This window comes from Nothobranchius furzeri, chromosome 3, assembly GCF_043380555.1.
Source record: "Nothobranchius furzeri strain GRZ-AD chromosome 3, NfurGRZ-RIMD1, whole genome shotgun sequence".
NCBI classification, from domain to species: Eukaryota; Metazoa; Chordata; class Actinopteri; order Cyprinodontiformes; family Nothobranchiidae; genus Nothobranchius; species Nothobranchius furzeri.
Genome location: NC_091743.1, coordinates 83181562 through 83198423, shown reverse-complemented (window position 1 = coordinate 83198423; position 16862 = coordinate 83181562). Strand labels below are relative to the sequence as shown.

At 44.9% G+C, this 16862-nt stretch overlaps 1 protein-coding gene across 1 annotated transcript in view; it reads left to right on the top strand.

Annotated features, from left to right (window-relative positions):
* The first annotated feature begins 1157 nt into the window (after positions 1 to 1157).
* The window catches only part of cyp27a2 (cytochrome P450 family 27 subfamily A member 2), a 36062-nt gene continuing 20357 nt past the window's right edge, over positions 1158 to 16862 (top strand). The window contains exons 1-6 of the mRNA XM_054734722.2: positions 1158 to 1878; positions 2377 to 2567; positions 7198 to 7397; positions 7467 to 7664; positions 7735 to 7898; positions 8524 to 8690. Of these exons, the coding sequence (XP_054590697.1) occupies positions 1486 to 1878; positions 2377 to 2567; positions 7198 to 7397; positions 7467 to 7664; positions 7735 to 7898; positions 8524 to 8690 (1313 nt within the window). The 5' untranslated portion in view covers positions 1158 to 1485. The remainder of the gene's footprint in view (positions 1879 to 2376; positions 2568 to 7197; positions 7398 to 7466; positions 7665 to 7734; positions 7899 to 8523; positions 8691 to 16862) is intronic.

Sequence of the window (16862 nt, the reverse complement as noted above, 5' to 3'; positions counted from 1 at the left end):
ATATATATATATATATATATATGATAAACACACACACACGCATGCCACAACCGAAGAATGTACAAGAACATTTGTGCAGAGTATGGACTGGAAGCCCCAAGGTAAAGGTGGCGAACACCCCTTAAGGTGGTAGAGCACTATCGAATCATAATCCTGTGGCAGAGAAAACAATCGGATTTTAGATATTAAATATTTCTGGTATAGTTTGAATATACACATTCATCTCATATAAAACATTGTCTGTAAATTAGCTTTTATAATAATCAGTGTTGGGAGTAACGCATTACAATAGTAGGGAGTTAAAGTAATATATTCCTTTTTTTCAGTAACGGAGTAATATAGTGTATTACTTCAAATAAATATGGCAATATATTACTAGTTACAGTTTCGGTAACGCGAGTTACAAACACATTAAGGTTTGAATTGATGACGTATGCATGAAAAATATGCTGCAGACCAAAACAAGTTGAATACCATTGAAGAAGATCCACTGCGCACTTCCGGTGGCATGTTGTATATCTAGACCAGATGCGCTTGCCAAAACTAAAACATGAGAGAATCAGGAAGGATGACTGAGAAAGAAACGGAGATCGACTGCACATTTATTTTTAGTTCACACTATTTTCAGTTTGTGAAAGAAAAGGACAGAAACATTATAGTGAAGTGCAATTTGTGTGCTACGTCAAAGGAGCTTTCATCTTCAAGGAACAGCACCAGTAATTTGAAAAAACACATTCAGCGATGCCATGTTAACACACTGTTGACAGAGACATGTTCTGTTATCGTTAAACATGACAGCACATTTTCTGGTGACTTGAAGTTTAACAAAATAGTGAGAAAAATTACTCTATTTTGTGGTTTCTTTCATCCCTGTGTAAAATGTAAAATGATAAGCTAGTATTTTAGGATACTGTTACACACTTAAAATATTTTACCAAAAGTAACTCAAAAGTAACTCAAAGTAGTGTAACTCAGTTACATTATTGAGAGCTTAATATGTAATACAAACATATTACATTTTTTATGCTGTAACTAGTAATATAAAATTTATTACTATTTTAAAGTAACTTGCCCAACACTGACAATAATACATAGAATGTATCAGACAATGCAGACTGGATTAAACTCAGTGAAAAGATGTTTGTGACTAAATAGAACAAACCTGGTATTTAAATGTCTGAATATATTTTATTGGTTAAAAATCTAGAGATTCTGCACAAAGGGTTACTGAGCTTCAATCTTATTAGAATAATCACCGACTGTCTTTTTGTAGTTCCGCTACATATCCGCTAGATGGCAGCATTTTCCCTCACCACGTAGTTAAAAACCATCGAGTCAGCTTTATTTGGAATTTTAATTAGAATATTTTATCTTTAGTCACATCGCTATGTGTTTACATGAAGCTGTAACATTTATCGCATCTATATTTATAGTTTTGCATTATATCCAGTGAACAATGATTAATATTCTTTATTTTCATGCTGAATGGCAGATTGTGTTGTAGGTGTAGTTCAGAAGCTGACCACTAGGGAAAGGCCAGAGAGTAAGTGCGAGTATGGTGACAGCGCTGCATCACCTGGTCTAACATCAACAGTCGGTTCCGTCAGGCACCCAGACTCCACCATGAGCTCCCGGGCGGCGGTAGCCTGCTGTCTCCGTCTCCCTGTGCTCTCTGCCAGGACAGCTCTCCGGTCCGGTCAGCGGCTCCGGTCCGGACACTCCGCTGCTTTCTGCTCTCACAGGAATCTGAACGTCCAGGCGGCCACCGAGCAGGCGGGGAAGCTGAAGAGTGTGGATGATCTTCCGGGTCCCAGCTGGTCCACCACTCTGTACTGGCTGTTTGTGAAAGGATTCTCAGATAAGGGCCACTTGCTGCAGGTACTGAAGGAGAAGTCTGACTCAGAGTGATGCACGCGCTGCTGCAAGTCAGAACAAAAAGTCTTTTTATGGAGGCAGGCTCACAGTTTCAGTAACTTTATGTATCTGGAGGCTGTTTAGAGTCAGATGTGTCGTGCTTGTTATGATCTGGTAGAGGAATGTTTAATTCGGTTAGAGGACCCTTTTCAAAGATGATCAGATATTTCATAGCAGCATAAAACTATGGAGCAGGTGGATTAAAATGCTGCAGCAGTATGTAATATTTATCATTCTGCAGGCGGAATAGACCATGACCTCTGATCCAGTAGCTACATCTCTGATGGATTTCTGTTGTAGGAGCAATAAAAGCTGCAGGTCACCGCCAGATATGAAATAAACATTTTAAAGCAGATGAGGAGAAGTTTTTTTTTGGGTTAGGGTATCATTCATGTTGGTCACAGTAAAACATGTTTGTTTTGACTTCCAAAGGAGAATTCTGAATAATCAGGTATGTTCCAGTGTTTACAGAAGAGTCTGTATGGACCCATCTGGCGCTCCAGGTTTGGACCCTTTGACATGGTCAACGTGGCGTCTCCAGAGCTCATAGCTCAGGTGATCCAGCAGGAAGGCCGCTACCCGGTCCGGATCGAGCTGCCTCACTGGAAGGAGTACCGGGACCTGAGGGGACAGGCATATGGCCTGCATGTGGAGTGAGCTCACACACACACACACACACACACACACACACACACACACACACACACACACACACACACACACACACACACAATATGTGTTTGGTGGAGCATCTTTGTAGAATCTCCATAATCTTTTGAGTTATTTCTCTTCAGAATCTGATAACTTTACAACAAGGGTCCCTTTATTAACATAACTTAGTGCATTATTAAGCATTAATAAACTATTAACGAGTGCTTAACCATATTATGTAACTTATTACTAAGCACACAGGTAAAAATGGCAGTCCAAAAATAGGTTAAAAAACATTAGAACAAGGTATTTTTCCTGCTAAGAGTCAGTCAGTCACCAGTAGGTGTGTTGGCCATGACAGTGCCAGAGAAGCTCTCTTTTGTTTTTTTTAAATCAGTTTCTGGCTTCCCCGTTCCTCTGGAGAGGACACACACACATCTGTCTATGGCTGCCACTGGTTCTTCTCCTTTAGTATGTTACACGTTAGTTTATGATTGACAGTAAGGTGAATGAAGTTGGGTACATTGGCAAAAAATTGTCCACAAGTAAGAGTGGTCCTTAAAAATAAAATATGGACAAGTAAAAAGTACTCTCTTCAAAAAATAGTGTTTTTAATCCATTGTTAAAATGCTATGTAAGTAGGAAGTAACTGCCCCTAACAGCTGATTTGTCTTTACACTTGCCCCATATCTGTCACCACACTGTCATCAAATGGCAATAGATTGAAACAAGGTGCTGGTTTTGTTGAAGATCCTGCCGTTTCTTATTGACAAAATTGGAGAAAATCCTCACACACAAGTGCTTCTTGAGATGTTAAGAGATCATCAAAATTCATTTTCACCTATTATTGCTGTCTCAACTCTTTCCAGGCTAGGGGTTGTATCAACTAGTCGACTTCACTGCTCTGTAGTGACTTTTTATGCCTCTCATAGACTAGTCGCTGTCTATGTTGATAATGACTGGCGAGATGCAGTCCTCGGAAAAGACAGCAGGCGACGAGCCCCTGCGCGTCGGGAGGTGACGCGCTGTGCCAGAGTGTCGGTATCTGCGGTAAAACGGACATTTGTCCAAATTGTGACGTTTACCCTCTTGCAATTTAACCTTCCCCTCACCCCCATCCTAACCTTAACCAGCTTGCGTATGCAAAGCTCTGATTGTTGACGCGCTCCAGACATCTGCGTCCTGAGCACGGCCACAGTAACATTATCAAATGTGGTGTCGCCACTCGAAAACAAATGTAACACACGATCGTTCATGTCGGCTCGTTTCCTTTTATGTTTTCTGTCTTTTATTTCTGCCCTATGCTTTTTGCTGCTGTGGAGCGGAGTGCATCACCTGTTTTGTCCTCCGGTGATTTTATCTGACTGGTGCGGCCAGCGCGCAGTCCACTATTTTTGCGGTCGGTAGATCTTTTAGAACTGCAGTTCAAAGGTAACTCATGAGGTGAATATATATGAACCCAGGTAGCAGTTTCTCTTTAGGATTGAGAGGAGATGCAGGAAGATAATAAACAGGCAGGACAGAAAAAGTCAAATAAAAACAAGTTAGTTTTTGTTCCTGCTGTTGCAACAAACAGACACCATTGAAGGTAATCAGAAGTGAGGAACAGAAAATGAAATAATTATTTTAATGTTTAGAGCAGCAGGAACTCTGAGAGGCTGCAGGCGCATCAGTGAGTTTGCGGCCGCTGCGCAGGGGGAGGGGGGAGAGGGCTGAAGCAGGGGGAGGGGGGAGAGGGCTGAAGCAGGGGGGGGGGGGAAGATGGCTGAAGCAGAAACTACCGTTGTTAAAAGAAATGTGTTTAACTTTGATAATGTGGGCCCAATTTTAACTGTAAAAAATTCCAGTGAACCAAACCCCCACCCCCACCCCCCACCCCCGCACGTGTATGACGTCATCAACGACTAGTCGAAGTCGACTCGATTTTCATGACTTTTTGGTCGACTTTTAAAAAAATTAAGTCATGCAGCCCCTACTCCAGGCTGAAACTTTTAATAGAGCAGCATTTAAAAAATGTCAGAAAACTGTTTCCAGATGAAAATATTATACCTGAGCACCTGAGCAGCATTATTTACTGCATATTCCTAATCAGGTTAAGGCACTTGGTCCTACAGTGAGACATATGTGCATGCGCTTTGGGTCAAAGCATTGTTTCTTCAAGCAGTGGGCTCTGAAAAGTAGTTTTAAGAATATTTGTAAATCCCTTGTGAAGCACAACCAGCTTTATGCATGCAGTCAGAATGTGCATGTCAAACATCCAATTTTTTCAAGTGAAGTTGTCATGGGTACAGCCTCTGAGGTGAAAAACGTTCACTACGTAAAAGGAGAGATTAAAGACTTTGTAGAGCAAGTTGAATAGGTAGTTTCTGCACCATGGATTATGCTGCACGGAAATAAGCATACTTGTGAAGAATCTTTGGTCATGTCTGATGTCATCAATGACATGCCAGAGTTTGCACTTAAAGAGCAAGTCACCCCCAAATCAACGCTTTTTTCCTGATAAATTATAAATGTGTGTCTAATCGTGCTGCAGACACGTGTCATCAATAGTTTTGCACTTTAGTGCATTTTAGTTCAAATTTTAATTTTCTGCCTAAAACTGTCAGTGTTGTGCCGTTGTCAGGTACAAACTCTGCACTGCAGTTGAATTTAAATCTGCCAACGCTATTGGCTAAGAGGTACCCTAGAACTTTAGCTGGTACCATATGATGTCACAATGTTGTTGTGAGCTTGTGTGTGTGTGTATTTGTTAGCGGCTCTGCCCTCTCGGTCGGCTAAGCAAAAGCATTTGTTGCATTTTTCAAACAGGAAGTGGAGGTTCGAGTAAGAATCTGGAAGGGGGTGACTTACTCTTTAAAAACATTTGTATTGTAAATGCCTCCGTGTATTGTTTTGAATGCCAACCTCTCTCTACAGTTGAGTGGAATGATCATTATTTAGCTGTCTAGCTCAGGTAAATATTTTTACAGATGCTGGAAATCTTGTTGGTTATACACCGTACTATCATGTAAACTCTAACAATACTAAGTACATACCAGTGAAGCATGACCTCACAGATGTGCTTAAACATCATTCTTGTATCTTATAATGCTTATAAGCATTTAAAAATTGTTCTTTTTTTATTTTATTTCAGCTTTTCCATTTTGTTCAGAGTCACTTTAAAATGTAAGAGCAGAATAAAGAAGATTTGACGTCCAAGTTTAAGTTTATTTCTTGAAACAAGATAATTCATCTTTTCTAAATACCACAGCAGCCTAAAAACTTCATGAAATGTCAAAAAAAATCTGGTTTCACGTGACGTGTGACTCAAAACAATGTCTTTAACAAGAAATCCTAGATGTATTGTGTAAAAACAAGTTCCTTAATCTCAAAGAAATTTTACTCCTTAGGCGATTGTGTCTTATTTTAGGTATGATTAGATATTTTTACTTGAAATTAGACAAATTAAGCCCCATGAGATGTCTAAGCTGCAGCTGTTACACACCTGCTTAGACTCTATCAAAACCTGGATGGCTGGGAGCTTTCTTCAGCTGAATGAAGATAAGACTGAGATCCTCATCTGCGCCCCAGACAAGCTGGTTCCCAAAGTCAGAGACTCTCTTGGTCAGCTTGCTTCTCACACCAAACCTTCCGTCAGGAATCTTGGCGTGACCTTTGACCCAGCTCTCACCCTGGATTCTCATGTCAGTTATCTTGTTCGCTCTTCCTTCTTCCATCTCAGGAACGTTGCTAAGCTGAGTCCCATTCTGTCCCGCTCTGAACTTGAGACAGTTCTCCACACCTTCATCTCCTCACGCTTAGACTACTGTAACTCTCTTTTCACGTGTCTGCGCAGAACCTCCCTGAACCGTCTACAGGTGGTTCAGAATGCCTGTGCTCGGCTTCTGACCAAGTCCTCCAAACACACCCACATCACCCCGCTTCTCCTCCAGCTTCACTGGCTGCCAGTCAACTTCAGGGTTCATTTCAAGATCCTGGTTCTGGTCTATAGGGCCTTACATGGACAAGCACCATCTTACATTGGTGATCTTCTTAGTCCCTACACTCCCAGCAGGTCCCTGAGGTCCAGTGATCAAAGCCTACTGGTTGTGCAGCACCAGGCTAAAGACCAAAGGTGACAGATCATCTGCTGCTGTGGCCCCCAGACTCTGGAACTCTCTCCCCCTGAGCCTGAGATCAGTGGACTCAGTGGTCTCCTTTAAAAAGCAGCTGAAGACTCACCTGTTCAAGCTGGTTTTTGTTTGACCTTCTTCACCACTCTCTCTTTATTCTGCTCTCCCCACCTATTCCACCTTCCTCAGGATCCACTGATATCCCTCTTTCCTGTTCACTCTCTCTCTTTACAGTTTTTAATCATAATTGTCTATTTTTTGCTCATTTAAATATATTTTGAACAATTTTCTAAATTCTTTTTTATATTTTTACATTTTTTGTTTTTGTGATTTTTATCTTGAGAGGCGATATAGAAATTATATTTTCTTCTTCTTCAAATGCACTTGACAAGATTTTGAGTTTTTGCAGACACTGAACTTTAAAATAAAGGTGACATTAACAAAGGGACCCCATTGTAAAGTGTTGCGAATGTTGCTTAGAGCTCCTTTGGGATAAAAAAAACAAACTGTAATTTTATAGCACAGGACCAGAGTGGCACCGGATCCGCAGCGTCCTGAATCCCAAGCTGCTGAAGCCGCAGGCGGTGTCAGCCTTCGCCCCCATCATCCACCAGGTGGTTGGAGATCTCCTGCAACGTGTGGAGCTCCTCCGCAGTCGCAGCCAGGACCGGGCCACGGTTCTGGACCTGGCAGCAGAGCTCTACAAGTTCGGCTTTGAAGGTGGGAGCTGCTGCAGACTTTGCAGACAGTTCAAGTGGAGGAGAATTTGATTGTTTCTCCATCCTGCAGGTATCTCCTCCGTCCTGTTTGAGACTAGGCTGGGCTGTCTGCAGGAGGAGATTCCTGAAGACACTCTGCGCTTCATCGCTGCCGTCAACAAGATGCTGACGCTGTCCGACATGGTGATCCTCTTCCCACGCTGGAGCCGCAGCATCCTCCCCTTCTGGGGGCACTTCGTCCAGGCCTGGGACGACCTCTACGATGTGGGTACGTCCTCATACACGCACAGAAGGATGAAATTCTTGTTTCAGTTAGTAAAGTAGTTTTTGTTTTGCAGCTCAGAAGCTCATCGATAGGAGGATGTGTGAGATCGAAGCTCGGTTGCTCAGCGGCGAGCCCGTGGAGGGCACGTACCTGGCCTACCTGCTTTCCTCTGACAAGCTGAGCAGAGCTGAAGTCTACATCAGTGTGACAGAGCTGATTCTGGGGGGGGTCGACACGGTGAGACGTTCTCCCTCCGACTTCAGGATGAGCCGTTTCACACGTTAAAATACAAAAACGCAGCAGATTCAACTCGGTTCAGTCCTGATAAATAAGGGAGATCGAGGCCAGAAGGTTTCAGGATGAAGCAGCTTCTCCGTGTTTTACTGGCGGAAAAAAATCAGTCACAAACAACCAGAGGAACAGAGGTGTGGACCTGATTCACCACTTGTTCATCTGGACTTTCAGCTCAGCTCCAGCTCCTTTGACTCACCTCTCCAGACCAGCAGAACCAGAACAACGGGAGTCAGGATGTCTTCCAATCAGTTTAGTTGTCAGAACAAATGCCCAGGGTTCCTTCAGTTTAAATACCTTCAGACAGTCTGAGGGAATCAAACCCGCAACCATCAGATGAGTTATTGCAGCACATGCAGAGTTGGAGCTGTCATGAAGCTGCTTGGCTGCTTTCCCAGTTGAACTTTAGTCTTATTTTCATATAACTTCAGACTCTAGGAATGCAGAAACCAACAGAGGAGCTCTGATCAGCAGTCTTGATAAAACGATTATGCAACATGTTTTTGTTTTGGTTCAGATCGAGTTAAAGAATGCTCAGAGTAACCTTCCTGTCTGTTGCACCTGATGCCAGACCTCCAACACCCTGTCCTGGGCATTATACCACCTAGCGCGGGACTGCCGGGTCCAGGACCGCCTGTACAGAGAGCTGGACTCTGTGTGTCCCAGCAAACAGCAGCCGACTACAGAACACCTGAGCAGGATGCCGTACCTGAAGGCCGTCGTAAAGGAGACGCTGCGGTGAGAAAACATCAACTCTCATTTAGATTCTGAAACAACTTAAATAACTGAGTTGGTTCAACTTTCTGCAGTTGTTAAAGGTCTAAACTCTTCCCTAGATCTAGTTTCTTCTGGTTCCTTCATGTGTGTTTGTACCATCAGGTCCTAAAACATGTTTCATCTCTTCAACAAGTCATGTTTCTGCTGATGTGTCATTTGCACCTTTAGACTAAAAACAGTCATTCAGCATCCTTCTGAGCCACAGCAGCAGCCTGGTGGTAAACCAAGTGTCACTTCCTTAGTTCTGTGGTAGAACTGGAGATGAACATTTGAGTTAAAACCGTTTAAAAATGACCTTATTCTCCTCAAATGGTCGTTTTTCTTTCATACTGACCCACAGTTCCTTTTGTTGGATTAGAAATTCTCCAAACTTATAAAATCCATCTGATTCTTACCTTTTACACCGTCCAGCTGCATTTTAGTTACTTCCTGTGATCTTCATGAAGCAGCAGAACTTATTTCATCTTCATGTTTCCTGCAAAACTTTGACCTTTAACCTTTGAACTCTGCAGGATTTGTTTCTGTTTCTGATTATCTTTCCCATCCCGTTTTTACTAGATTATGCACACACACATTTTGTTTAGAGGAAAACCTGAACACTCGGGAGTTTAAAACAGAAACTTATTAGAAGTATTTTTGCTGATTTTGAGTTTAAATCCAGTACAAATCTTCACAACCGACTGTTGGTCTAGACCAAGTTGGTTCTAGAACCAAAGCAGCAGGTTTTCTATAACTTCCTGTTCCTCTTTCAAAACCCAGAAGAGTTCATTTTAATGTAAGAACTGACTTTACAATTGTAGCGTAGATAAGCTACATACTAGGATTTAACGCTGTGTACTATCAGCTTTGTTAGTTCCTGAGAAAGATCAAACAATAGTAGCATATGAAGCTATATCATGTATAAATATCCAGGATATTTATATAATCGATAGAAGTTCATACACCAACCTGCTTGGTCTATATTTAATCCAAAGATTAATATTTAATTTACGAAATTTAATTAATATCAAAAGTGTATTTATTAAACAGAAGACTTATTGGAATCTTTGCTCATTCAATAACCAAATATACACCATTCTGTGTTTCATTTCAAAGAAGAGTCAGGTTTAAAAAGTTAAGAATTTATTCCTAACAATTTAAAGATGACAATTTAAAAAAAGACTATTTAGAAATGACAGTTTATAACAGCTTTGATATTAAAACTTGGTATTAAAAGCAACCCTGTGTCTGAATGGAAACTAAAATGGAATGGGTATGTTTGGATGCGTGGATGGATCTCAGAAGATTTCTTTCAGAGAGAGACACGCGTTCTGGGTGGAAAAACGTTGTTTTAATAATAATAATAATGCAGTGAACTTATATAGCGCTTTTCTAGACACCCAAAGACGCTTTCACACACTCTCACATTCACACACTGCTAGTGATGGTAAGCTACTTGTAGCCACAGCCGCCCTGGGGAGGTCTGACAGAGGCGAGGCTGCCATTTGGCGCCGTCGGCCCCTCTGACCACCACTAACACAGGCAAGTTGGGTGAAGTGTCTTGCCCAAGGACACAACAGCAGGATACCCCTGGCGGGAGCTGGAATCGAACCCATGACCCTCCGATCATGAGGCAACACGATCTACCACCTGGGCTAACTGAGTTGTTTCTTAGAGAGAACAGCATCGGACACAATCTGTGTTCTACCTCACCCAGTTAGATTACCCTCTGTGTGGATCCGGAGGTCAAAGTGAGGATGTTGTTAGCCTCTGGATACCCGGTCCGGTAGGGGAGACCCGAGTGGTACAGACTCTCTGGTCCAAAAGTTGTCGCAGGGTACACAGGTGTGGAGCTTGCGTCTGGCTTTACTCTGAAGGAGTTTTGCGTCAGCTGGATACAGGTGGCGTTTATTCGGAGCGATTCTATCGACGTGACAGATCAGCTTAGTGAGGCTTCGGGCGGCCGACCCTCGTCCTCTGGGATGACTCTCATCGCCACGAGAGTATCTGGTTGGTTCAGGAACTGAAGTTGAACTGAGGAGTTTTTGGTTTTAACAAAACCTCAGAACACGCCCTCTCAGGGACAGAAAGCTTGTTATGGAGCAAAGACATGTGAGGTGGTTACCTTTACCCTGAATACAGCCCCCTCTTCATGATGTGTACACGTGCAAATGACCTTCTTCACACTGTCAAACATTACTGATTTTCATAAATAATAATTATTATTAATCCAAAGAATAATAAGTCATTTCAGTAATTAAATACATTTAAAATGAACCATGATGATTATTTATGATGATTATTGTGAATCTTGTAATAACAGTAAAAAGAGTTTATTAAAAACGTTGTCGTCGTCTTCCTCCGCTTATCCGGGTCCGGGTCGCAGGGGCAGCATCCCAACTAGGGAGCTCCAGACCGTCCTCACCCCAGCCACCTCCACCAGCTCCTCCGGCAGGACCCCAAGGCGTTCCCGGACCAGATTGGAGATGTAACCTCTCCAACGTGTCCTGGGTCGACCCGGGGGCCTCCTGCCGGCAGGACATGCCCGAAAACCTCCCCAGGGAGGCGTCCAGGAGAGATCCTGACTAGATGCTCAAACCACCTCAACTGACTCCTTTCGATCCGGAGGAGCAGCGGTTCTACTCCGAGTCCCTCCCGAATGTCCGAGCTCCTCACCCTATCTCTAAGGCTGAGCCCGGCCACCCTACGGAGGAAACTCATTTCGGCCGCTTGTATCCGCAATCTTGTTCTTTCGGTCATTACCCAAAGCTCATGACCATAGGTGAGGATTGGGACATAGATCGACCGGTAAATCGAGAGCCTGGCTTTCTGGCTCAGCTCCCTCTTCACCACGACAGATCGGCTCAGCGTCCCCATCACTGCAGACGCTGAACCAATCCGCCTGTCGATCTCCCGATCCCGCCTACCCTCACTCCTGAACAAGACCCCAAGATACTTAAACTCCTCCACTTGAGGTAGGACCTCTCTCCCGGCCCGGAGTTGGCAAGCCACCCTTTTCCGGTCGAGAACCATGGTCTCAGATTTGGAGGTGCTGATCCTCATCCCAATGGGATCCTAATCCCACACTTGGCCGCGAACCTACCTAGCAAGAGCTGAAGGTCAGAGCTGGATGAAGCTAGGACGGGGTCGGCAACCCACGGCTCTGGAGCCGCATGCGGCTCTTCCATCCATCTGATGCAGCTCTCTGTGCTTGTAAAATAATGAATGGATATTTAAATGAAATGCTTTATATTTTACTGCATTAATTTTATATCTGTATGCCAATTATAAATGTAAAGATTGTCTGCGTAAACCTGAACAGGTCTAACCCGGTCTTACTGTGAGACCGGGTTGACGGGTCACGCTTGTGGGTAATCATATAGGCACTTTCTGAACTGAAGAGGATGTGAGATTCTGGGACTCTCCTCAGACAGGCTCCTGGATGTGTCGCCACATTGGAGACAGGAACAAGCGCTATTCAGCCAAAGTTTCATAATCAGGGAACATTTTCTAAGTGACAAGTCTCTCTGAGTGTCTGGGTTTGGAAAACACTCGCTTCAGTCGGAGGAATCTTCCCGCATGCGCTCTGGTTCTGCGACGTGCTCCAAGCCCTTCTCCACATCTTCAACTCGCTGTGCACCGTACGTACGCGCTGTACACGCTGACAGCGCGCTGAGCAGTGTCCAGCTCAGATGTTCAAATGGGAATCTTTTCTTGAGTGATTTAGCAACATCTGCGATGTGCGTAGAATAAAATGTCAGTTCGTCTGCATGCGTCGGGGTAATTATTCTTTCTCCGTCAAAATAAGATAAGATAAGATAAGAACAACTTTATTTATCCCGAGGGAAATTCTTGTGTCATGTACATGCTCAAAGCAGTAGGAGAGACAAAGGAACAGGTGAAATAGAAATATGATACACAATATATACAGTAAAAAATGATCTACAGTAGTACCCTGTAGGATAGTGCAAAACAAACAATCGCATATCTCAACTAATAAATTACGGTAAATACTGTAAATAAACGGTCAAATACGGGAACTATCCGGTCAACACAAGCCCTGTTCTGTTTTCTTGTGAAAATTGTTGCAAAGAGATATAATTTAACTTGATTACCACCAGAGCCAGGCGCAATGCGCCGTTATCTCCGTCACTGTAAATGAGGGGAAAACAAATTGATCGGATCCTTTTCTGACCTTCCCCACCTACAAAGTTTAATTACAACAATCAAATGTGACGGAGCCTGGATTTGTATTCTGAACAGTCTAAACATGTTTTAAAAAGAAACGTATGACAAAAGTGGCACCTGCTCTGTAAAACCACCAATAGGGTGGAACATTTCAAAATATTGTAGGCAGAGACGGGTTACAACTTCTGGATCCACTTTATATAAATCGTTTCATTGATTATCTTCTTATGAAAGATAACTTTGACGTACACGAGCGACCGGTAGCGCTCTGCTGTCTGAGGGTAGGCCCCGCCCACAACGCTGCAGCTGCTGTGGCTCCCAGTGTTTTCTTTACTGTGGGAAACGGGTTATAATGGCTCTGATGGGAACAGGTTTGCCTACCCCTGAGCTAGGAGGACCACATCATCCGCAAAAAGCAGAGATGAGATTCTCCTGCCACCAAACTCGACACACTCCACACCACGGCTACGCCTAGAAATTCTGTCCATAAAGGTTATGAACAGAACCGGTGACAAAGGGCAGCCCTGGCGGAGTCCAACCCTCACCGGGAAAAGGTCCGACTTACTACCGGCTATGCGGACCAAACTCATGCTCCTTTGGTAAAGGGACTGGATGGCCCTCAACAGAAAGCCACCCACCCCATACTCCTGGAGCGTCCCCCACAGGGTGCCACTGGGGACACGGTCATAAGCCTTCTTCAAATCCTCAAAACACATGTGGATTGGTTGGGCAAACTCCCATGCCCCCTCCATCACCCTTGCAAGGGTATAGAGCTGGTCCACAGTTCCACGGCCAGGACGAAAACCACATTGCTCCTCCTCAATCTGAGATTCAACTATCGGTCGGACCCTCCTCTCCAGTACCTTGGAGTAGACCTTTCCAAGGAGGCTGAGGAGTGTGATCCCCCATAGTTGGAACACACCCTCAGGTCACCCTTCTTAAAGATGGGGACCACCACCCCGGTCTGCCACTCCACAGGAATTGCCCCCGATGACCACGTAATGTTGCAGAGACGTGTCAACCACGACAGCCCTACAACATCCATAGCCTTGAGATACCCAGGACGAATCTCATCCGCCCCCGGGGCTCCGCCGCTGTGTAGTTGTTTGACTGCCTCAGCAACTTCTGCCCCCGAGATTGGACAGTCCATCCCCAGGTCTCCTGGCTCTGGTTCGTCCTCGGAATGCACGTAGGTGGAATTGAGGAGCTCCTCAAAGTATTCCTTCCACCGCCCGACTATAGCCCTAGTTGACGTCAGCAACCTCCTTGAACCGTCACCTTATCATAGTGGAGGAGTTTGAGTGCCCTAATGATCCTAGGAGCTATGTTGTCTGGGGCACTTTGTGCCCCTGGTAGGGTCTCCCATGACAAATTGGTCTTAGGTGAAGGGTGAGACAAAGAATGGTTCAGAGGATCTTTCATGGATTTACATTCAAAGAGTCGGAGTACCCGGCCCGGAGGGTTACCGGGGTCCCACTCTGGAGCCATGCCTGGGGTTGGGGCCCGTGAGCGAGAGCCTGGTGGCCGGGCTTTCACCCATGGGTCCCGGCTGGGCCCAGCCCGAAACGGATACATGGGCTCATCCAACTGTGGACCCACCACCTGCAGGAGGAACAGGAAGGGTCTGGTGCAGTGTGTATCGGGTGGCAGGCCGAGGCGGGAGCCTTGGCGGTCCGATCCCCAGACAAGGAAACTGGTTTTTGGGACATGGAACGTCACCTCTCTGGCGGGGAAGGAGCAGGAGCTGGTGGCAGAGGTTGAGCAGTACCAGCTAGATATAGTCGGACTCACCTCGACACATAGCATCGGCTCTGGAACCCAAGGCCTTGAGAGGGGTTAGACACTCTCCTTTGCTGGAGTTGCTCCGGGTGAGCGGCGGAGGGCTGGGTTTGGCTTGTTGTTAGCCCCAAGACTCTCTGCCTGTGTGTTGGGGTGTACCCCGGGTGACGAGAGGGTAGCTTCCCTGCGCCTTCGGGTCCGGGAACGGGTCCTGACTGTTGTTTGTGCTTATGGGCCAAATATCAGTTCAGGGTACCCACCCTTTTTGGAGTCCCTGGGACAAGTGCTAGATAGTGCTCCATCAGGGGACTCCATTGTCCTGCTGGGGGACTTCAATGCTCACATGGGAAATTACAGCATGACCTGGAGGGGTGTGATTGGGAGGAACGGCCCGCCTGATCTGAATTCGAGTGGTGCTTCGTTATTGGACTTCTGTGCAAGCCGCAGTTTGGCCATAACGAACACCATGTTTGAACATAAGGATACCCGTTGGTACACTTGGTACCAGGGCAGCCTAGGTCACAGGTCGATGATAGACTTTGTAGTCGTAACATCTGATCTGCGGCCGTATGTTTTGGACACCCGAGTGAAGAGAGTGGAGCTGTCAACTGATCACCACCTGGTGGTGAGTTGGATCAGATGGCAGGGGAAGATGCCATGTAGCCCTGGCAGACCCAAACGCATAGTGAGGGTCTGCTGGGAACACCTGGCAGAAGAACCTGTCAAGACGGTCTTCAACTCCCACCTCCGGCAGAGCTTTGACCGCGTCCCGAGAGCAGTGGGGGACATTGACTCCGAGTGGGCCTTGTTCCACTCTGCGATTGTTGAGGTGGCTGTCGCTAGCTGTGGTTGCAAGGTGGCTGGTGCCAGTCGTGTTGGCAACCTCCGTACCCGCTGGTGGGCACCAGAGGTTTGGGGAGCTGTCAGGCTGTAGGAGGAGGCCTACAGGGCGTGGCTGATCCGTGGGTCTCCGGAGGCAGCAGACAGGTACTGGATAGCCAAGCGGGGTGCAGCAGTGGCAGTTGCCGACAAGTGGTGCTCGCTGCAGAACCACAAAGGTGGAGCTGCACCAGAAGGTGGAGCTGCACCAGAGTCAGCCCCGCCCATTCCAGAATCAGCCCTGCCCATTCCATCAGAGTCAGTCCAATTCCTTCCAGTTGTCAGACTTGATAGCATTCTGGAACCAAAGAGGGTGTTATAGCTAAAAAATGCAAGATTGAGGATGGAGTTGAGAAGTTAATTGAACAGTTTTTGTAAAGGTTCCATATAATTGAAAATCTAACTTTTGGAACTTTTAATCATGTTATATTGTCATTTCCTCATAAGAAACATGCCAAAGCAATTTTTAGCCTCATTCATGCATTTTCCTCCCATCTCAGCTTCAATTTGGTCTCCTCCCCCGAAGCGGGTCTGGTCTTGGTTCTCAAATCTGGATATTCTGTGAATTTTCTGACAAATTATTTCTGAAATGACTTCTACTGAGACACCGCCGAAAAACCATACAACCCATCTCAGAGACACACTGGGCAGCACAATTAGATGTAACGCGGCATGAGTTATAACAGATGTGGTGGTGTAGTGGTTATGGAGTCAGGCTAACATGCAGTTTTGCGCAGGTTCGACTCCCATTACTGTAAGTTTTAGGTAGTGTACAACCTCTTTTCTTCATTTCTAGCTACGCTTGCCAGTACTATGTTTACAACAATTTACTGGTATACAGTTTAACATATAATGACTAATGTGTTTTTTTTATTTATTTATTCGTTTATTTAGCCAGTGTGAGTCCATTTGTGAGCAGAGTTTCAACTAAAATGCTGTTTAGGAACGACCAAATTCAAAGAACTTTTACAGACATAAATATTTTGCTGAAAATAAACATTACAACTAAAATATAAACAAATTAAATGTTTCAGCTGGCTAAATAGATTGCTGACGACCCCACCAAGAATCGAACCAGCATCAGCTGAGGGGAAAGCTAATCTTAACTCACACGATCTCGCCACTAGACCACCAAGGCCCGTTCAAAAGTTTGAAATGCTGTTATACACCATTTCTGTTAGACCGGCTGTGGGCAGATATTCGCTGAGAAAAGCCTTTTCATTTCGAGATATATTCAGTCTTTGTCATGTAGCAAGTTATATTCATCTTGTTTAATTGGAGCATAGAACATAGCATTAACGACTGTAA